Genomic DNA, 24,170 nt, shown 5'->3' on the forward strand with positions numbered 1-24,170 from the left:
AAATCAAATGCATGTGACGTGGATCTATGACTGTGAGAAAAAGGTAAACGATGTTGCCTAGATTTTGGACAGATCTCACATTGTTCAATATGATCCACATGTGTATTAGAAAAGAAATATAATTGTTTGAGTTTATACTAAATGACCAAGTCTTTGATGCCATGTAATACTAGTGACAACAAAATTACAAGAAGATTGAGAAAAAGAAATACAATTATTCAAAGATAGACAAGGTAAAGATGGATGCGGCAGATACAACCCATGAAGAAGTTTACCAAGGACCAGTGGCTTCTTCATTGAGAGGTCCTGCAAGACACAAGAAGTTTCAGTGAAATAAACTATGCCACTTGTATCATCACAAAGCTTGGGAACATACAAGAGATTGTGTATAAATTGTGGAACAAGAAGAACATTTTTGAGAGAGAGATTTTTAGAATAAAAGTTCCATATTTGTGAACTTTAATAGCATGTCCATTTGGAAGACCGATGTATATAGGTTGTAAAAGAGATTGTATATTAGTCAAAAGACTTTCATCATTACACATATGATCAGTGGCACCCGTGTCAATGATCCATTTTGTAGTTAAAATGGAAGAGTTGCAAGCCATTATACCTGCAAAGTTGGCATGACTAAGTTTAGAAGTATTGAAAGCAGCATCCCCATTTTCAGATTTCTAAGAATATGACTTTTGTAAAAGCTGTAGTAAATCACCAATTTGTTCAGAAGTTAAACCAAGTGGTGCCTGTTCTTTTTGTTCAGTCACATCAGCTTCACTAGAAGCATTGTTTGCAGAAAACCTTTTGGTCTTTATGAACTTGAAATCCTTTGGAAAACCAACAAGTCTGTAGCATTTGTTTGATGTATGACCAGACTTCTTACAATGAGTACAGACCTCTGATTTCATGTTTTCAAACCTTGAGTAGGAGTTTCGAGAATTGGCATTCATTGATGAAGATTCGGTAGAAAAAATATTGGTAGAATGTATTTCTCGTTGATTCTCATCTTGAATAAGGATTGCATAAGCTTCACTAATTGAAGGAAGAGGTTTCATCATGAGAATATTACCTCTAATACTATCATAACTGGAATTCAAACCCATAAGAAACTGCACTAAGCGTTGAACCTCTTCTCGTTTAGCAAGAAGATGAGAAACACCACACGAACACGGAGGAATAGAATTCAATGCGTTTAGTTCATCCCAAATAGCTTTGATTTTGGTAAAATAAGTGGCAATATCACCACTACCTTGTGAAATTGCACAAATACTCTTTTGTAACTGATACAATTTAGCACCATTCACTTGTCCATATCGATCATTCAGTTCAACCCACAAATTATGTGCAGTTTCAGTATACAAAACGCTAGCAGATATATCTCCAGACAAAGTATTGAGAATCCAAGATATTACCGTGTCGTTACATCTCTGCCATTGAGCAAGAAAGGAAGGATTAGTCGGTGTGATTGAAATTCCATTAACGAAGGACAATTTGTTCTTCGCTAAGAGTGCAATGGTCATAGCACGTTTCCAGGCACCAAAACCTGTTCCATCAAATGATTTTGCGACTAAAATCATTCCCGGATGATCTGAAGGATGAAGATACAAAGGATTTGAAGAATCAAGAGTTAGGGCACTGGATGTGTTGCTCGATTTAGACATGATTTATGAGAACAAGAATGAAGTTGATAGAATAGATGTTTAATTGAGAAGAAAAGTAATGAGAAACGAACAGAAGCTGAGTGAATTGAATTGAAAACGACGATCAATTTGATAAGAGAAGACGATCGGAAAAAATGAACAGCCGGAAAATGAACGGAATTGCAACGGAAAACGAACAGAAACGGTTAGAGCTAGTTTAGCTCTGATACCATCTTGATTTGATTGAGAAAACAAAATATGAGAAGTTTCATTATCCTCATTATGATCTGGAACGTACATATATACAAAGAGAAACAAGATCTAAAATGCTAAACTAACCGACTAACTTGTAACTTACTAATAATTAACAGTCAACTAACTAGATAAACGGTCAACGTTAACACTACACTAAGATGGCACACGAGTTAATGCGCCTAATCTGTATGTAGTTTAACGTTTCAAAAGTCAAAACGTTCCGTGTTAGTACGTGTCTAAAATGGAATGTCGGTGAGATTAATTTATGTAAGGAAGGCTACTATTCAGTTTTGATCATTTTGTTGGTTCTCAATGCCACATAGCTATGACATATTGATTTAACTTTTTTTTTTCTGTTTTAATAATTTTCGTTGCACAAAGTACAAGCAAAAGACCTCTACAAGTATCGAAATAGTATTGATTCTCATTAGGCGACGGAGTTGTTGCCATGCTGTTGTAGATGGCTTTCCGGGCTTCAATGGCGGCGGAAGACAGTGATTGTAACTCGGTAGCTCCTCACAAATCATTTTGTTGTTGGTGCCTTGCCGGTCATCTTTGGTTGCGACGGACGGTGATTGCAACTCTATAGTTTCTCACAAATCTAATGTTTAGTGAGAAACAGAATGATTTGTGAGCCTCCTCACATTAATCAGTCCCTAGGGGGGTTTTGTATGTGTGTGTTTTTTTTTAATTTATTTTAAGTGGCCATTTCGTAATCCTAATTCTTTTCCTTTTTGCTAGAGGAAATCTGTGGTTTGATTGTAAGGGATTTATGTGATTCATGTTAAAATTACATCATCCAAAAACACATGCCAATAAACAGGCAGTGTTAACCATTTTTTAACAGAAGAAGAAAACTATTTTCTAAGGTTATTTGGGATCAAGGTTAAACATTTTATTTGCTTAACTTGCTGTCTAATAGAATTTCATTATGTTTTGCTGTTGTTGAGGCTACTGATATGAATAAGTTAACACTTTATTTGATTTACTTTGATACAAACATTTTTAGTTAGAATGTAATTTGATGTTATGTATGACGAAGGTTGACATTTCTGTTTAATATTTTTAACAGACCCAAGCTTTTGATTGATGTTACTTTATGCATTACATATTGTTACAACTTAATTAAGTAAAGAAACTTATATGATTTTAATATAGACTTTTCATAACACCCACCAAACAGTCGCTGACCACCAAAGTATGGCACCTTCATCGACTATGAGTTATTGAGTACAATCGAGAAGAAGCCGCCTTGCCGTTTGAGTAATGGCTTTTTCTGTTTTTACAATAATGTTTTACCTTTTTAGTCTACATTTTTGGAGTTAACTCAACACAAGGCAAGGGCGAAGTTTAGCGTTTAATGGCTACCGCGCCGCGGAACGCGAGCTCAAAATACTAGTTTAGTTATAAATTTAGCTATGACCGGATTGATTCGGTTGAATGGAGTGCTTTTTATTCAAAAGTTGAGTTTCCATAATTAAGAAAAGTATATTATTTCTTTAATAATCTAGTTCAGCGGATTATATTTATATGGTCTAGTTAGTCTACAAAGAGATAAAATTTAGAAGGATTAAAAGGATTTGTAACAACACAAAAAACCACTCAAATAAAATAATAAAAAAATCATAACTCAATATTTAATAAAAAATAAAAAACGTAAAAATACAAAAATGTTTCCACCGTATTCCTCGTTTAAAAAAAACAAAAAAAATAAATGCTGAGTAAAAAAGATCATTGTGTCTTTTTATTTATCATTGTGCTTTTTGTTTATTTTTGTCATTGATTGTCTTTTTATCCTTGACATTGTGTGTTTTTTTTCTTGATATTGTGTTATATTACTCAACATTGTGGTATATTTTGTTCAACATTGTGTTATATTTTGTGATCTATTGTGCCTTTTTTTAGTTATCATTGTGTTTTTTGTTTATTTTCGTCATTGTGTTTTTTTTTCTCGGTATTGTGTCTTTTCGTCGGGGTTTTTTTTGGAACGGGAATGACGAGGGAAAGATATTTGCTTTCAAAATGTTTTTGTTTTTTTTTTATATTTTTTGAGTTATGATTTTTTTTAATTATTTTTTTAGGGTTTTTTTATGTGTCAACAAATCTTTCTCACACTTCTCATATTTGTCTCCCTTTGTATTTGAACTTTTCTCTATATTTTTATATCCATTACAAAGAACCTTGGTAACTTTCTACCTATTTGACCCGTTAAGTAATATTTTTTGGGTGACATGTTTAGCCCGTCTAGAATTGTCATATATGTTAAACTTGTTATAAGAATGAGCAATCACACATTATGTTCGCCATCTTAGTTTTATATTCGCGGGTAGAAATTTGTCCCAACACACACATTTAGCCAAAAAGTTAAGACGAACCCTAAATACATTTCATTTATGGTGTATAAAATATTATAGAATTTTCAGTAATCCAACTTATATAGTCATATATATTCAACTCTATTGACATTAAATCGTTTGAAATCATTGGCTTCGGTGAACTCATGGTTTTATTGAAGGAAAGGTGGAAGGTGCGCCCGATCACCAATTTTAGACACTGTGGCCGATTTTTATCAAGTAATTAAGTAGGGGTGCAAACGAGCCAAGCCGAGTCAGGGCTCAACTAGGCTCGAGCTCGGCTTGTTTAACTTACACAGAGCACGAGCTCGGCTCGTTTCGAGCTCTATTTTCAAAGCTCTAGCTCGGCTCATGAGTAGATTTTCAAGCTCGAGCTTGGCTTGTTTATTATTTATTAATTATTTGTATTTATTTATAACTAGTTTAATATATTTTTTTCAATTATAATTTTATTTATAAAATAATATATATTATTTTGTTATTTTTATTTATTTTTTATAACATTGAATATATTAATTATTAATTATATATTTTCAAAAATTATGTGAATGACAGGCTTGTTTAGGCTCGCGAGCCGGCTTGAGCTCGATAAAAGAAGATCGGGCTCGGGACGAGTTTACTAGCATTAATTTAAGTTGTAATGAAACAGATAATGAAGAAGTTGAACGATAATTTTATATAATATAAGCATTCGATTATCTTATAAAATATTAACATGATAGCATTAATAATTGGAACATTTTATTCCACTACTATGACATTTAGAAAGAAGAAAAAAAAACCTCGGACTAACGGGTACATTAGTACATTTATAAGCTTAAAACCAAGTTAAAAAATTACAACTGAAGAAAAAAGCTCAACCTCGACCATATGTGTCATGATCAACATAACATCACAACCGAAGCTGCAAAAAGAATGAAGAGTTTTCTTGTTTATGTTGCAATTACATTAATTTCCACAATTGTAATAAAAAATAATAAGTATAACAGTTCAAAACTGAATTTACCTAGGGCTGCTAATGTTACCACGGGTATTCAGTGCTAATGTCGGGAATATGAGAAATTTTTGGCCAATCTATACCTCTCTCCTTGTCACACCTTTTACTTAGACGTTCACATCTGAATATCACAAGTTTATTCAGATCCTTGAAACTATGAATCCCATCCGGTAGTGAAAGTAATCTGTCACACTCTACTAATCTTAATACCTTGAGTTTTGGAAGGATACTTGGTAAGGAAACCAAATTGGGACACTTGACAATGTTTAATTCTTGTAAACAAAGAAACATATTGTTGGTGTCTCCTAACATGTTTTTATGATCATCAACAAAACACTTGAAAGAATCCATGTCACGCAGGTTAATGACCCTAAGATTGGGTAATCTCCCAAGCTGGGGAATATGCTCACAATTGTCTCAATGATAAAAACTAATTTCAACCAGATTCATTAAATTAACCATCCAACTTGAAGAAATAATCTTTCCCATGTAATGAGATATTTTCAATCCCTTGAGACACACATTTGGTTCTAGTCCCTCCAGAACCTCTTAATCAGATGCAAGCATTCTTGGTTCAGGTTTTCTCATATAGTATTTGTTCGACCAATTCAATCCCAAAGCCAACAGGTTTCTTTTGTATTTAAGATTGGCATTCTTGGCCTCACTAAAACCTCCAACATCTTCAAGTCCTGAAATCTCTAACTCCCCCTCAAGAAGGTTTAGATCCCCCAATTCCCCAATTTTGGCCCCACTTGTGCAATAAATAGGAAACAACGGAAGCATTCTGAGACTAGTTAGTTCTTTGATTCCAATTGGCAAATAAAGGAGCGAAGAACAAGAAATGATGTCCAAACGTTGAAGATTAGTCATGTATCTCAGGCCTTCAGGCAACTTGCGCAGTCTCACGCAAAGCACAAAAGCAACACTTGCAAATTTTGGAGATAAATAACCGAATCAGGTAAAACTTCTATAACCATGTATGATAAATTCAAGTATTTCAGATATTTGAGTTTGCAAATTGATTCAGGTAGTGTCCTTAACCCAATTCCACACAAGTATAATACTCTTAGACATGCGTAGTTGAAAATCTGGCTAATGGTACTTTCATTCATCTCTCCGTTCATAAATATTGACCTTAATAATGTTAACTTTCTTAGATTCTGTGTTGAAAAAAGAAATTCTGGGCATGATAAGCTCAAATGAAGCACATTATTTGGGACTATAACTTCCTTACCTGTCTCTATCACTAAACAATCGTGTCTCATCACATGTCGGACCATGTCATGCATCAAATCATGCATTTTATATCTATGGTCTGTAACAACAACCTGGAAAAAGGACCTCCAAACCAAACAATTAAAACTTTCTTCCCCAAGCACATACAAACTTATTTCACCTCTTGGTGGAATGAAACCATTTGACACCCATAACTGAATCATCGTGTCCTTTTCCATTTCTTGACCTTTAGGAAACAAACAACAATAAGCAAGACACCTCTTTAAATGTGGAAGCAAGTTATCATAGCTTAACTTCAAAGCAGGCAAGATGTTATTTTCTTGCAGCTCCCATATGTTACTGTCTTTCACACGTAGCCAATCACTTGCACTATTTTTTGACCACAATAAGCTACCCAAGGTCTTCACTGCCAAAGGTAGTCCTTTGCATTTCTCAACAATTATCTCCCTTCCAATAGGCTCTAGCCTGCTTATGTCATCCCCCTCTCGTCCTTGTGCAAATGCAAACTTCTTGAATAATAGCCACGAGTCGTCTTCTGATAAGCATCCAAGTTCATGTTGTAACTCACGAACCTTAGACATCATCCGACTAGTTGTATTAGATCGTGTTGTCATCACAACAATACTTCCTTCAGCCCCGCAACTTAATGTTTTACTTAACTCCTCCCACTTGGCCTTTTCATCCTCTTCAATCCAAACGTCATCGAATACAATTAAAAATTTCTTTCCCCTTAACTTGTTTTGAAGGGAATCTTGCAACACATCCAGCTGTAAAAGTGTACACTCAGATTTATCTGTGGACTCGATGATGCTTTTTATTATCTCTTTAACTTGGAATTTCTCAGAGACATGGACCCAGCATTTTAACTCGAAATATTGATCTACTCTTTCATGGTTATAAACTAATTGAGTTAGAGTAGTCTTTCCCACACCTCCCATACCCCATATACCATACACCCTAATCTCGCCATTGTCATATTTTCCTATATCTTTGTCACATATCTTTCCGGTTATCATCTCTATTTCTTTGTTTCTTCCAAAGATAACTGAAGAATCATGTATAAGCGAGCTAGTTTCCCTATTTGGCATCTCACATACGACGTCTGCATGTACATGACTTATAGCACTGGGGGTCAAACTTAACTCTAATCTCTTGGATGTTATGGCATCCAATTTCCTTCTTATACCTTTAACTTTATGAGCAATCCTAACACGGAACATAAGTTGATTATGGCTGGAAGAGAAGAAGGCTCTTACCCTGTGTTTGATGCCTCTTTCTTTGTGTAACCGTTGTAGCATAGCTTCAATTAAGATCTCGTCCAGCACATTTTCTACCTCTAAAGACACTGATCTGAGACTCCTAAGCCATAAATCTACAGTTTTCTCCTTGTGTTTCTCTTCTGCATCTTGAAGAACAACTCTGATCTGGTCAAAATCATCTTTTAGAGCTAAAACATCATCCTTGAATCCCCAAAGTAGACCAAACTCTTGGATAGCTACAGAAGTCAGTCTCCCCAACACATCCTTCACAAGGGCCGAAACAGCTGCATCTCCCATTATTATAATTAAAGAAGAAATGACACTCAAAGATTGATCGTAATACAACCAAAGCAAGAAAGTGGAGATTTTGAAAAGTCTTTTTTGCTGTTTGAAAAGTCATGTGATCTGTATACTATCATTGCAAATTGTACGTATGGTTTTTCACTTTTGGCCCTTGCTCTTTGGTTAAAGTTATGCATGACCTCTTTTAGTTTCATTTATGTTCTAAGCCTTACCACTAAGTTGAGGAGATAACTAATGTGTTTAATGTTGTTCATATGTTGGATAACTAAATAACTGAACATGTTGTTCATATGTTGGATAACTAAATAACTGAACACTGAAAACTATATTGGTATTGGTTATAAACATTCGTCCAAATTTGGCTATTCATAATTTTTTTAGCGTACAACATAATATATATAGATGTAATTTAGGAGTAGAGTTAAATATGGTCTGAGACTCTGAGTTACATTTTCAAGAAAAATATATTACAAAGTATGTTTGATTAATAACTACCAAAGGAGTAGTGTTCTAATGGTGCTTTGATGGGAGGTTGTTGTATCTATACTCGATAAAATATCGTGTACGAGCCATGATTTTATCACAATGGGTTTCCGGTGGTGGGATTACCCTGGAATTGATGAAGGGTCGGATCACCGGCGCTATAAATCGTTAGGGTGGATGGTCTGGCTTGGTTGTTTGTTCGAAGAAGAAATATATATATATATATATATATATATATATATATATATATATATATATATATATATATATATATATATATATAGGAGAAGTATAGTTTGAAAACCCTATTGAGTTAAGAAAACCCGTGAAAACCCTATGTAACATCGTTTTTTTTTTTGTTACATGTAATATATGTTGTTACATTTAATACAAAACATCGAAAACATAAAAAAAATATTTTGCAATTTTTTTTACATTTTTTAGTAATTTATATATGTGTTTTCAGGAGAGAGAAAGTGTAAGAAAACTTTAACATTTTTTATTAACTTTAATTGTGGATCACAAGATTTTTAATTAAAAACATGTGGTTAAGAATGAATTTCTAGAGTTTTCACAACTTAAGTGGGTTTTATTTTAACCTAACCCTATATATATATATATATATATATATATATATATATATAACTCAAAAAAAGTTAAGACTTTTAGGAACTCTTAAAAACCAAATATTTTTTTAACTTTTTTTATATATTAACATTATTTGAGACTTGCTTTATCATATTTATAAAAAAAAAATTTTGATTATATATATAAATCACAACACATGTGTAAAATTTATGTGATAAAAATTTACATATGTGTAAAAAAAACATAGATATGCGTAAAAAAACTAATTTTCATAATTGTAATCATAAACATATATGTCAAAAGTGATAAAACTACATTTAAATAACATTAACATACAAAATTTTTTATAAAAAACGTTAGTTATTAAGAGTTCCTTCAAGTTTTTAAATAATTTAATAGTTCTCAAATAATACTTATCCTATATATATATATATATATATATATATATATATAACTTACTATGATGAATTAAATGAAACAAAGCCGTTCTAAGAAAAGGTAAAAAATTAGATGGAACAGAAACCAAGAGCCGACTTGTAATTACTTTCACTTGATTTTATAAATATTTACAGCACTAACTTAGTCTGATTAATTAAGGGGAGCACAAACCAAGAGCCAACTTGTAATTGGCAATTACTTTATAACTTGATCCTTATATTAAAACGAAATTGCCTTTCGTAAATCATAAGCGATGGTAAGTATGAGTTTCCTTTTCTTTATGATGGTTAAGGCCGGTCACAAGTAGAGGTGCACAAACCGGTTTAAAACTTAAAACCGGTTCGGGTTAAAACCGGTTCGGTTTGGTCAACAAAAGTTAAAACCGGTTTATGATCGGTTTTGGTTCGGGTTGGAACCGGTTTCTTACCATGCTACGATCGGTTTCGGTTCGGGTTTTGACCGGTTTTTTGCCCGGTTTTAGCCGGTTTCGGTTCGGTTAACCGGTTTGGAACCGGTTTTGGTGGAGAAAATTACAAACCGGTTCCGAACCTACGGTTTCAATCGGTTCCAAACCGGTTTCTACATAATCGGTTTCAAACCGATTCGGTTTTGGTTCAATTTTCGGGTCGGTTCAATTAACCGGTTTATTTGCCCACCTCTAATCACAAGTGAACTATAGTTTATATTTTATTTTAAACAACTATAAAGTTTTATATTGTATGTTAGACAGTCCGTTGTGGCTTGCCACCACCGCCGCGAACGGTCTGGCGCAAGCCACGTTGGCCACAACACCAAAACGCACCGTCGCGACCGGCCACAAGCCGGCTCGCGTGTGCTAAAGTTACATTTGACTGTTGAAGAGTTTTTTTTTTACTTTTTATATATACCAATAATAACAAGCACTTTCACACACACAAAAAAAAACACTCACCAAATATGTTCATTTCTCTCCAATACACCCAATTATAAACCAAAATTGCAATGGAATTCCTTTTCTTCGTCCGACTCTTCGGAGGAAGACGACCTTGTTTTTTAAGCTGGGAGAATAACAGTTAACCGGTTGGTTGAACGATTTCAAGGGAGACAAAAGATTAACAAGACAATCACCTCTTCTTCGTGATAGAGTTGGCGCTAATGAAGCTTTGGTGCGTCACTATTTTAGCAGGATCCCCTTTATGGTGAACAACATTTTAGGCGTCGGTTTCGAATGAGTAGACAACTATTCATGCGTTTATCAAACGATTTGTCGGATCGATATCCTTTTTTCAACAAAGAGTAGATGCAAGAGGTAGACCCGGTTTCACGACCATCCAAAAATGTACGGCTGCTATTCGTCAACTAACGTATGGAATTTCGTCAAACGCAATGGATGAATACCTAGAAATGTCTGAAAAAGTTTCCCGAGACACACTTCATTTTTTTTGTCAATATATAGATATATACATATGTGTTTCGTTTAGTTATATTTATATATTGTCCAAGGGTTTACTTGACAATGTTTATACATAAAGATCATATCTATTTACTCATGGAGATATTTGCGCAAACCAACTTTGTAGATATCCAACGCATATACGAGGTGCACGGTGAAAAACATGATTTCCCCGGAATGCTCGGTAGCATCGACTGTACGCATGTTGGATGGGATATGTGTCCTATGGCCTAGCGAGGTCAGTTCCACCGAGTATGGGTCTCACCAAACTCAGGCAGCCTTTAAACGGGTTATAACATCTCATTAAATTAAAATTAATCTTATCAAATATTTGATATGAGAATCCTATAAAATAGGGATATACTAAAATTAATATCCAATTATTTATTTATTTTTTTAAATAATATATATATAATTAAGAAACAATTTTATAATAAAAGAAAATAAGCGGGTTATAGGTCTCACCAAACCTAGATAGCTTTTAAACCGGGTTATAACATCTCATCTATTTGGGAAACCCTTTCATCATCAAATCCTAAGTATATTATTAACTAGTTTGAGGCCCGTGTATTACACGGGTAATAGATGAAAATTTCAAAATTGAGCCATTAAGCAAAATACACTTAACAACACAGTTATCATATATTGTTAAAACAATGACAATTTACATTAAAATTACATGAATTACAAAACAATAATTTTACACAAATATGCTACAAATTAGTAAAAATTTCTTTGTAGTTTACATTTGTGGTTGTATTGATAATACTTTGTTTCTAAAGAATCAGTATCTTTTGTCCATGTATGCTTGGAACTTTTGATAAGGCCATTCATAAATCTTAATAAAACTCTCACATTAGTCAATATACCTTCTTCATATGAATGTAATTGCCAGGATAAATGAAAAAGACATACTAATGTTAAAAGTCAGCTAATGAAAAACGTAATGTTAAAATTCTGTAAATAACTAACGGAAAGTTGGACTGCATATTTGACTTATAGTTTGACGAATATAGATGTGAATTTTAGAAAGCATATCATAGTCAAATTTTGATACTTACCATCATAAGTTCATAAGCATAACATCAATTGATGATAGAATTTTAAGCCCATCATGTAAAAATAAAACAAAGTACATTAACAGGGTTGTGAATTAAACCATACTAAAGATATGATTTGTACTAATTGAATTGTTTTAAAATTTTGTGTATAGGTTTCATATTTTGAATATAAATCATACTAAACACCTTAATAATATACTAATAAACAGGTAATGCTATTATCATAATAAATAAAAAGGTAGATAAATAGATAGGTGGTTGTCATAAGTATCTACATGATAGAGAATAAATTCCAGTAAGGCGTTTGTTCTTGTGCCCAAATAACAACAAAGATAACACTAACACAACTCCAATTCCTTGTGCAGATCGTAATCCTTTGTATTCATTTAAAATAAAGATATAAATTAAACAACTGAAATAAAAAAAGAAGTCAAAATTATGAAACTATACTTGACTCTGCAAAAGAATAGGAACCGCATAACCAACAAATTTGTATATTGAAGTTTTCTTTATTACTATTGACAATGCTTGCATTGATTCCATCGTTGCCTATTCGGTTACACACATAACAAAATCAATAAAATGTTAATCTAAAATTGACATTTTATAGAAATAAATTGAAAAACATAGAAATAATATTCAATCAAGTGATTAAATTAAAATTGAGGCCAAGAAACTGTATGTCTTTCTTTATGCTTTTGACCTTGAGAGTTTTTTTTCCCCATAAATTATATAACTTTAAAAAAAATAAGAATAAATCCAATTAATTATACATCTTTTTATGTAATCACTAAATATTAAATCAAAATCTTGGCTGATAGTTTACAATGAACTTAAAATTATCCATTAAAATTGACGAAATATACCAAAATTTCAAGATTGAGGGTTTACATAACATGGTCCAATAAGAACCTTTTAAGCGAAATGCCAAAAACATCCTCACATGGATCCAATGTAATCACATCAATCACTTAAGGAAACAACAAACAAATATATTTAGGGTTTACGTTTCTTGAAAGAAAGACAAAATCAAATAAATTTACTACCTACCATTGAAGTAAAAAAACATAAGGTACTAAATCGATATGTTACGTAAATCAAAACGAACCATTCAAAAACCCTAATATTTCGAAAGTTATGGTTCGTTCGTACTGAAATGTTTGTAAATCAAGCGAATCACCAAACAAAAACAATCGAAAGTATGTTATTCATGAGTTTTACCTTTGAAATCAACAGAGCTTCCGACTGTAGAGGCGGAGCTAGGGTGGGTTTGTATCTAGCTGAGTTAAATCGATCTTTAAATTTTCCATATTCTTGGAGGAAAACCACCTCGGGTTTTGGTTCTAAGACTTCCACCAAATCCCTATTAATCAACATAAACTTAAATTAATAAACAATACCCAAAATCATATCAATGGAAGTAAAAGGTTAATATTCAACATCCAAGTACTGCATGTTTCTTCAATGCAAAGCATAAGTAGATAGCTTGTGACACCTTCTTAAGTAAGCAATACTTATAAAGTGAAGCTATTAAAACATATCATTCATGCTATATATACCATTTTAAAGAACAATAATTCTATAACTATTTGAGCATATAATCCAAAAACATAAGATTAGGAACTCCATCAAATAGGCTAATAGAGTAAAATGTGTTTATCCCTGTACGTGATCCAGCAACATAATAGAGTAAAATGGATTAACCCTATATTGTTTGTTTTAACAAACTTATAACCAAAACAGTGTAACTCCATCAATGAATTAGACTAATAAAAAATGAAATCAGATACTAAATATTCTAAACAACTATCGATCACCGAATTTCATAAAAGTATATACCAAAATTCTTAACAAATTCAGCGTTGAGGAACACACCTCAAGCCCTAAATTCTTGTAGCGAGATACGAAGAACACACTTGAAGGCCTAACTTTATGTAGCATTGAATTATGTAAGAAGCCCTAACTTTATCAGATGAAGGATCCTTAAACAAATTCGTACGTCGAGATTCTTTGTGTTAAATTAGTATGTAAGAAACCCTAAAATTTATCATACGAAGAAGACATTTTGGAAAGAAAGGCGACCTAGGGTTTCTAATCGGGAGGGTTGCGATTGTGTTTAATAAAAACAAATAAGGTTATAACAATATATAGATCCAGAAATGAATAGTTGAGTCGGGTAAGACCCACGCGGGATCCGAAAATGAAACCTTATATTGAAAATGGATTTTAAATTGTGAGGAGGGATGAGAGAGTGCCAAGTGGCACAAAGTGGTATTCTTTTATTAATATAGATAGATTTCTTTACAATAAATAAAATTAAAATCTAATAAATATATAAATATCATAAAAGAATAATGTAAAACTACCCCGTAATATGGGGGTATAAAAGCTAGTAAGATATATATTTAACAAACTTTTGTTAACAATATTAAGATACCAGCCCGTTGATTATGATATATAGCATATTAGAAATTATGAATGTGTCATTTGGAAATGTCAACAATATTGTGTAAATTTTCATAATTTATGATGCCTTTACATGCAACTGGTAGACACCTTTTACTTAAAATGTTTATAATCACTGTCTCATCTGGTAGAGAAAGTAGATTCCAATACTCGTTTAATTGCAACCTTCTGATGCTTGGAAGGTAATACAAGAGAGAATTGGTGGCATAAAGATGAGGAGATTTTATTCTCTAGTAAAGTGGATGCAATATAATTTAATCTGGTAATACAAGAGGGAATTTATATACATCATAAATATTATGATAATGAAATTTATACTTAAAGAATTTAAATTCCCAAATCATATGAAATAAGTTCTCCAGAACGATATGATTGCAATATGCAAATTCGAGGTTTAGTGCATGAAGTAAACATCTTAAAGATGTTATTCCTATGCATCAATAAGCATATGGTGATATTCAATAAAATATATACAAGATTGGTATAATATGAAATGATAATTATATAATTATAGATGACATATTTGAATATGATATAGAAAATGATATGGTAAATAGATGCCAAATAATTGAAGAGTAAATTTGTGATTGGTCAAAAATGGAAGGAAGTCCATAACGGATTGTAAAAACTCTTGAATAGTATATTGTATGAATGATTAGTCAGCATGGAAAGAAATTCATGACAAATTATACACAGATAAAGCATTTAAGCTAAAAACTCAAGAAATTTGTTATGTGAAATTAACAAGTTCTATTCATGGACTACAAAAGCCGAGTTAGAAATGGTATAATCAACTCGATGATTATCTCGGGGAAACGAGATATGAATATGAGGTACTCGATCCATGTGTAGAGTACTTTAATATTAATCAACAATATCATGTTGATGATTGCAATATATCTCATAAAGAGATTGTATGGGGTCGAGCATTTGTATAATGATATTTTTGTACATCAGTTAAACTACATCAAGAAGATGTTGGAATATTCTAATATGAAGAAAGTTCATCTCTATAAAGGTTAAAGTTTTGAATCATTTGATATAGAACAAGTGATCATTATCATCTTCTATCAAGAAATGGAAGTTACTCGGCCAAAAGTATCATAGTTAATTGTAATTAATACAATATTTTTTGCTAGTCATACACAACTAGATATATAGTATGTTTCTAGTGAGGAGACATCGAAATGAACTAAAATAAATATTTTGATACTTTCAAAGTATGAAATATATGAATTTATAGTTTACTAACCCATACAAAAGTTTGGTTAGTCCTATTAATGCAGGGAATACAAAACAACAAAGTCACAAATTTTATGATACTTGTTTAGAAGACAAGGCACTACAAGTCATAAATAAAGTTAGTACATTATTATTTGTCACAAAGACAAGGCAGTATGACTTGTAGTTTGATTTAATTAGTTTGTGATAACTTTTAAGTTTGATTTAATTATTTTGTGGTCTAACCTTTTTTTATACCATAACTTAGCTTTTATTCTCGTTAGCTTCTAATTTTTTTTTCATTGGATTTTAATACTCGTTCATTTGTGAATACTTTCGCTCTAGTTTCTAAGAAAAAATAAAGCAAAGCAAAAAACTAAGCTTCGAAAAAAAATATTATAAGTGAAAGTTAAAAGACTATTTCATGTCTAACCACACCGGTAAAAATTAAGAAAAATAAATTTAGAAAACAAAAGATGGTGGAAACCGTCACATAAGTGTAAAGAATTACAAGTTAAGTTCAATAAAAACAATATGATTAAGCTCATCGAACGTAAAAAAATTTATGTTTCATAACAAATTTAATAATCATACCTTCAAACTATCAAAATAACAAATACCCCCATACAATAGCACAAAACAAAATATGTGTTTCTTTGAACAATATTTAAAATCAAAATTTTGTTTTTTTTTTTGGAAAATAACAAGTATAAAATCTATGTTTACAAATATATAAATATATATGAAAAGCTACGTAAAATATAGAAGCTATCTCATGTAGTACGATTATTATAAAAATAAATTTAGAAAATAAAAATATTGGTGTGAAACCATCAAAACGAAATATCAAATTAATATATAATTTCAATAAAAAATAGAAAGTTTTAATTTCATTGAACGTAAAAAATTCTTACTTTTCAAATTAATAATAAAACAATATTTCCAAGCTACTAAAATAAAAATATTCAGATTATCTAATAGGATTTGGAGAGAAACACAACTTTTTGAAAAAAAATACCCGTTTTGATAAATAGTTTTAGAACTAAGGGACTGCTTGGCAATGACTGAATCATTAAGTGCTGAACCATAAAGAGGTCTGAATGGTTAAGAGATCTGAACCAGTAAGATCTGAACAAGTTAAAGTCTGTTTGGTTGGACATCTGAATAGCTGTACAAAATGACTATCTTACCTTCTGAACTAATTTATGCTGAATGAAATGTATCTGTTTGTTTAGAACCCCGAACGATAAATAGAGTATAAAAAGGAAATACAAAACATCATAGAAATCCAAATTACACATTATTACTTTAAAATCCATGAAATCTAAATAGAAGTAAATACTTCGCATACAAAATTAATTTTATTAATTTGAAACTAGTTGAGTAGCTATTTCGTCACGCAAAGTGGTCATATACTCAATGCCTTGTGAACCGCATTCTATGTCGTGAACGAACTGGCCATCACTTTCTCCACCTTGTATATCAAAAAAGATAGTGTTCTCATCGTAGTCCATAAATAACTGATCATGAATATTGCATTTCCTTATAAAATTATGGACAGCGAAACAAGCAATCACTATGTCTCTTTGTATTGGAAAAGAAAAGGGAGCCATTTGCTTTAGAATTGGGAATCTAGCCTTCAAAACACCATACGCGCGCTCAATAACATTTCTGAGTTGTGCGTGAGCATGATTGAATCTTTCTTCCTTAGTTAACGCACGTTGCCGTCGAAAATCGGCTAACCAATACCTTGTATTACGATAGGGTGCCATAAATCCACGAGTGTGTGTGTATGCAGCGTCGCAAAGGTAGCATTTATCTATAACGTTGGTATCAAAACTATTACAAAAAAAATATATAGTGCATTTAATAATAAAAGTTGAAGAATGATTAATAACCTGGTGGGGGGAAAGGGAAGCCGGAATTTGGGTTAAATGCAACTTCTTTTAAAACTCGTGAATCATGTGTAATGCTCTCCCATCCGGCCCATACAAATGTGAATATCATATCAAAATCACAAATTGCTAAGACATTTTGAAAGCATTCACCTTTTCCTCTTCCCCTATAACGGGTTTGTTGATCAGCAGGCACGACCGCATGTATAAGAGTTCCATCTAACGCACCTATTGCTCCAGGAAATATTTGTTTTAGCTCTCTATGTCGCTATGAGGTATTTGCGAATTCATTAGAAGACGTTGGGATTATAACTTCTCTTGCGAAATTCATCATTGCATTTAGGACTTCATGAAAACATCTATGGATCGTTTCCGTTGAGTGTTGAAACCTTCGTTTAACCACTCGAAAACGCTCATTATGTCCTATAACCATCAAAAACATAGCCACCTTTTCTTCCAAACTTATTGACCTACTATTTTGCAACCAATTTCTTTGCTTAAAATGATTGCACAATAGTACAAATGCATCACGTGAAAGACGCATCATCTCATAACATTGTGTAGAAGATCCATGCAACAATTCTTGTGTGTATGCATGACCGGTCAATGCCGAATTCAGGTCTCTTATCCTTTCAATTCTTCTTGAAGCTAACCCTAGCCATTGCCAACAAAGGAATATGAACACCATAATCTCATCGTCCGAATCCATAAAGCAACCTGTCATAAAAATTACCAACATTTGCATAAAATCCATAAGATAACATCCAAATAATCCAAACATAACATCAATATCACATTACAAAATCCTACATAACATGCCATAACATCCAAAGAAAATCCTACATAATATGACATAATATCCAAAGAAAATCCTACATTACATGACATAACATCCAAATAAAATCACACATAACATAAAATCCACAAAAACATCCAAAAAAAAAAGCCCGTCCATGACACATGAAATTAAAACAATCCATGCTTTGATCCCGCATTCTTAACCCATAGCTCACAAACGTGTGGAGGAATTCATAGCCAGACTTTCCTCAAATCAGCACTTTCACCAAAAAGCAAAAGCACCGTTTGATATTTGGCATCAAGCTCTCCCCATCCCAATGTCTCCAACTTCTCCATGCATGCATCCATGTCATTAGAAAGATTGTGCTTTTCAATCAACATCTTTGCCACCTTGGTAATATGGTCCCCAACTTCTATTAGCTTTGAATTAAATGTTTCCTTAACTTTACGTTTTTCCCTAGACTGACCGGATGACTCCTCACTAACACCTTGAGTCGGGGGTTCCGTTTGAGTGAATTCGAAATCCTCAAGATCATTTAAATTTTGGTTAGACACTTCCTCAGAAGGACGAGGAAGTGTAGAAGATGGCCCCCAACTGTCAAATCCATTTGAAGTAGAGCCCTCAAACAACTGAATACAAAGCTCGGGATAAAGAAGTGGCACACTTCTCAACGATTCTACGACTTTGTTGGTCTGTGTGAAAAATATTATAAAAAGTTAAGATTAATAGAAATGTAATAATAATTATTATTTATACAAAGGAAATACCTTTTTCTCAATTTGCCATTCTTCTTCTGACAAGTTAAAACTGTTTGTTACGAGATCATAAACGTTTCCGGTTTTGTTTTTTAACTTTGACCAAGCAACAAATTTTGATTTAAAATAATCATAATGATTCTTCATTTGTTTTTGATCAACAATAAAGTTGTGTTCTATTTTCAGTTTCTCCGCTACATTCTTCCATGATGTTGGTTTAAGGCTACTTCCTTGAACTCCATGGAGTGTTATTTCATGAAGACATGCTTCAAGAAATGTTTTGTCAATACCCTCGTAACTCCAACGGGTCCTACCCTTTTTTTGTGTCATTTCTTTTTGGGCCATTTCTAAAAATGAACAACCAACAACTTATGGGATATTACAAGCACAAAAATGAACATAATTAACGGGCCAAATGAGGAATATGAACAATACAACACTTTAAAGCTAAAAGTATATACATGTATCAAATGGATTTCTATGTAAGTTTCTAACTTTTTACTGTCATTGATAAAACATGCAGTTGTGTTGGTCATTTTTGTTATTGTGTACTGATCAAATATAGCAAGTAATAAGTTGTTGTATCCATGTAAAAGTTTTGTCATTAAGTACATTAAGTCAAAAAAACCGTGAACCAAACCGTTAGTAACGGTTTTTACATTAAAGTGCATCATGGTCTACATGCTGCAAGTTTTGGTCAACGCATAATTGGTAGTCAAAGATGAATTTTTAGTTAACTTTTGATTGTTAAGATGTGGTTGACTTTTGGATTGTCAAAGTTAACCAAAAAGTCATAAGGTGGTCAACAGGTAGTCTTAAAAGGCTTGATCAAAGATGAAAGGCCCAACTAATGTGATGCAATTTGGGAACACATTGTAAGGAGCTGGACTAATTGGTATCGGAAGGATGAAGCTATTCCAAGATTGCAACAAATATCTCTAGAGAAGTCAAATTAGGAGCAGCAAATCAACAGTAGAACATACTATTTATGCATTTCTTAGGCCCTTTGAGGCTTTGAGCGCTAATAATAAGCAAAGTTTCCATGTAACCTTTTATCCTTTTAAGATATTTATAAAGAATCTACCCATTTGAATCTCTTTATTCTCATAAACAAGTTTTTTTTAGAAAACGCGTTCATAAAACCATTATATCAGGAAATAACATCCGTTAATAGCTAAATATGTGCAGGTCAATGCAGGTGCATCTTTCAAGTCTTTTTTGTATCAGTTCGGTTTTTTTTTAAAGGCCAAACTTTTATAAAAAGCCAAGAAAGGGAACCTCAAGCGAGTAACGAGACGTCCAAAAGTACAAATAGAACAAAAAAAAAGATAACTTACAAAAACAAATACAAAATGACATAGAAGCTGCAACGAGAAGTTCGCGATGCACAAATTGCACACTCATCAATCACATATTTCTTGCTATAACGCATATTTCAACATGATGCACAAATTGCACACTCATCAATCACAGTTTCTAACTAATAGACAATTTAAAATATAAGAGATTACACATATTGCAAAATGCACAGATTACACACTCATCTACATACTAATCATGTAAAGTCCCTTAATATGAAAACTCAAAAGCTTTGTACACAATCAGGAAATTCAAAAGAAGTCTCAAATGGAAAGAAGAACCAACTAAATCTTAAATATTAATCACAATAACTCCAAAACCTGAACCAGATTTCTAGCACAAAAGTGTTTCAATTTTTAACCCTAATTGACCAATTACTCTATAAATCTGAATAAAAATCAATTGGCATAACCTGAACATCAATTAGCATATATTTTCAAGACATAAGCAAACGAATATATTGATGAGATTTACCATAAATTGAACTAAACCCTAGCTTCCAAGCCTAGCCGTTCGAACCATATCAGAACCGAAGAGGCCAGGAAACAAAAATCAAAGAGTGTGGGGAGACAGAAATCGTACCTGGTTGTGATTGGAAGCAGGCAGAAATAGAGCGATTATGGTGGTGGTGTGCGTTGGTCGATCACCCAAAAGAAAAGAAGGAATGAACGAATGTGTGGGCAATCAGGTCATCTTCTCATTCAGTTCTCATTCAGCGGTGTTTTAAAACTGAATGGGTAAGAGGCTCATTCAGCATTCAGATGTGATCTTGGAATGAAACAAACAGTTTGAGGGCTGAGCGAATCAGACTTTCAAACCCATTCAAACTCATTCAGATATCAAACAAACACACCCTAAATCTTTTTGATACATATTTCTTTTAACCACACTCTTTTGTAAAAAACTCTCCTTCCCTTGCTACCAATTGGATCTAAGAGACTAAAAAATATAACAGAAAAGTGACGTACAAAATAAAAAAAAATTAAGAGTACGACAATATAACGTACGTCCACAACTGCACCTGAGGTTTATCTTTACAATAAAGGGATAAAAATAGAAGAAAACATAGGACAAAGAAACATTAAACGGGTCCCTTAATAAAATAATTAAACTTGACCTTTTCCTTTGTTTCTCAGTCGTCGTCGACCAAAGAATGAGCCAGCCCATGAAAAGGTTTTACCAAACCCAACAGCGGGTCCATCCATGCTTGTACATTGACTAAACATGTGAGGGAAAGTCTTTGGATGAGAAGTCTAGGGAGACTTCTCATCCAAAGACTTTCCCTCACATGTTTAGTCAATGTACAAGCATTAGAAGAAAAGATCGAAGAAATTACTATGAATTTCAAAAGGTCTTAAAATATTACTAGTACAAAAGCCCACACGTTGCGGCGGGGACTTGACAGAAATTCGATCGGTAGTCCTTTAGTTATTGTAACGACATTTGCTATCACAAAATTAATGTGGTATAAATTACGATACAAAAAATACAAAATTTATGTATCATTAGCAAAAAGTGATAATAACTTAAACACAATTACGTATTTATGTTTTTATAATAAAGTTATAACGAACATAACTATACATGTAAGTAATGTATGTTTAATTATAGTTGAGTTTGAAAAGGCTGCCCAATAATATACAAACAGTAATCGTAAGTTTTTTTTTATGGTATAATAACACAAACAAACAAAAAAACAAAACATTTTGTTTAGGATTAAGAAGCAGCAACAACAAAGCAAGCAAATAAACCACTACTCCTTATTATACTTCCAACTCATGGTTATAAAACAATAACAACAACATCCTTCTGCACAAATGCTTCGATATATTCGATCCTGCAACACCACATCACATTTTGTATTATATTACATCACACACATTTATATATGTATTCTTTGATACATAGTAAGAAAAGTAAGAGCAAAACGAAAGGAAAGATGCCTTGCGTTGCAGGCAAGTGATCATACGGTTGATTTAAAGAAGACCAAACAAGGTCACCAACAAAGAGCCGCATTGCCTACCAACAAAATGCAAAAGTTTTTACTACAAAAGCAGGCTAAACCTCCTCCGGTAAAAATGATCATTGCAAAGTAAAACGTGTTGAGTCTAGTTGATAGCCAAACACACAGCTCTCCTCCACGCAGACTGTAGTTGAAGAGGTAGGTCCCAGCAGAGCCCAGTTGGTCCCGCAAGACTCACCTTGAACAGGGACGTCTGCGCAAAGGCCATCTGCTTCCGCAGGACCCACCATGCTCAGAGAACCTTACGCGCAGTACGCAAGCTGTACACGCAGGGAAAGCCTCCCAATGGTGAAGTACCCCGCCTGTTCCCGCAGTTGCGGATACAAGCCATCAGGGAAGGCTACCCGCAGACAGCAGGGCTACACGCACAAGACAATAGATACTTCAGTAGTCACATGAAGGAATGAGCAAGACGGGAACAATCCCGCCAAAATGAGCCAGTCCGTATGATTCTGAAAGATCTGTACTATACCTACCAAGGTATGGATAGGACAGACAATCTGACCAGAACAGCCCATGAGCCAATCACAGGGTGACAGCTCACCGACAACAGTACGAGGAGGAGCACCCTCTAGTACTGTTTGTTACTATTAGCCGCTGCCTACTCACCAACCCTTACTGCAGGGCATGCGCAGCCTACAGTTGGTGAAATAGTGTTACTGTGGGCCGTAACCTATTCACCAACCAGCATGGCCTGCGTATAATCCACAGTAGGTAGGACGTGCATAATCTACAGTTGGAGGAATAGTGCAGCCGACATAGTTACTGTTGGCCGTAACCTATCCACCAACCAGTATGGCCTGTGCATAGTCTACTGTTGGTAGAACAGGAATACTATTCAGCCGGCTATACCTTCTAACCTACCTTCGGCTATAAATACTCCAACATCTTGGAATGGTAAGATCATCTGCTACCCAGTTATCTAGCAATCTCTTAATATACACTTATATTCAGAGCAACCTAGTCTGATTCTCACGCCGGAGGGTGGTCACAAGGAGGAACCCCCCCCCCCCCCCTTCTCAGTGACGAGCTTACGGTGTTTGTTTTGCAGGTCTCCTGAAGAACAGCCTTCTCAGTTAGATCTCATCCGTGGGAAACATTACTTAACCCCCAGATTATCTATAATCTGTCTAGATTATCTATAATCTGTCCAGGGTTCACTTAGTGTTTCTTCATTGGCGCCATCCGTGCATAAAAGCTAGAACTATTTTAGTTTTTCACAATTTCTGAAGAAATGGTTAACGTTACTCCGGTCCAAAGGCCAGTAACCGACCAAGAAACCCCGGTAACAACCCCAGCAACTGGGGGGGACACCGGCGGTTATACAATCCTTACGCAAGTGCAGTAAATATTCCACTGGGGTTCACCGACACCCAGTTGGAAAAACGAACAAGGGCCCCTCGCCAAACACTAGATCAAGTGAAGGCGTGGGCCGAAGCACGGCAAAGAGAATTCCAAGCCGAATTGGATGAACGCTTGCGTTCAGCTCAGCAGGCTGACGAATTCGGCAGTACTCGCCAACACCTCAATATGAGCAGTGACTGCGAGTACTCAGACGAGTTGGAGTCCGATACCGACGCGAACCCTCGCCATAAGGCGAAAGGGAAGC

At 33.7% G+C, this 24,170-nt stretch overlaps 1 protein-coding gene and 1 pseudogene across 1 annotated transcript; both read right to left on the reverse strand.

Moving 5' to 3' along the window:
* Positions 1–674: 674 nt before the first annotated feature.
* LOC143565756 (uncharacterized) lies at positions 675–1,658 on the reverse strand. Its single transcript, XM_077052628.1, has one exon. It carries the CDS (start codon positions 1,656–1,658, stop codon positions 675–677), a length of 984 nt encoding a protein of 327 aa, XP_076908743.1.
* A 3,608-nt stretch (positions 1,659–5,266) lies between these two features.
* On the reverse strand, positions 5,267–8,078 carry LOC143565750 (disease resistance protein RGA2-like; annotated as a pseudogene).
* Between the last annotated feature and the right edge of the window lie 16,092 nt (positions 8,079–24,170).

The sequence above is a fragment of the Bidens hawaiensis genome, unplaced genomic scaffold, assembly GCF_021521415.1.
Source record: "Bidens hawaiensis isolate Kalapana, Puna unplaced genomic scaffold, B.hawaiensis_p1.1 tig00022519_1, whole genome shotgun sequence".
Lineage (NCBI taxonomy): Eukaryota > Viridiplantae > Streptophyta > Magnoliopsida > Asterales > Asteraceae > Bidens > Bidens hawaiensis.

Excerpts from the sequence above, each read along its gene's own strand:
- LOC143565756 (XM_077052628.1), bottom strand. The coding sequence starts at position 1,658 with ATGTCTAAATCGAGCAACACATCCAGTGCCCTAACTCTTGATTCTTCA.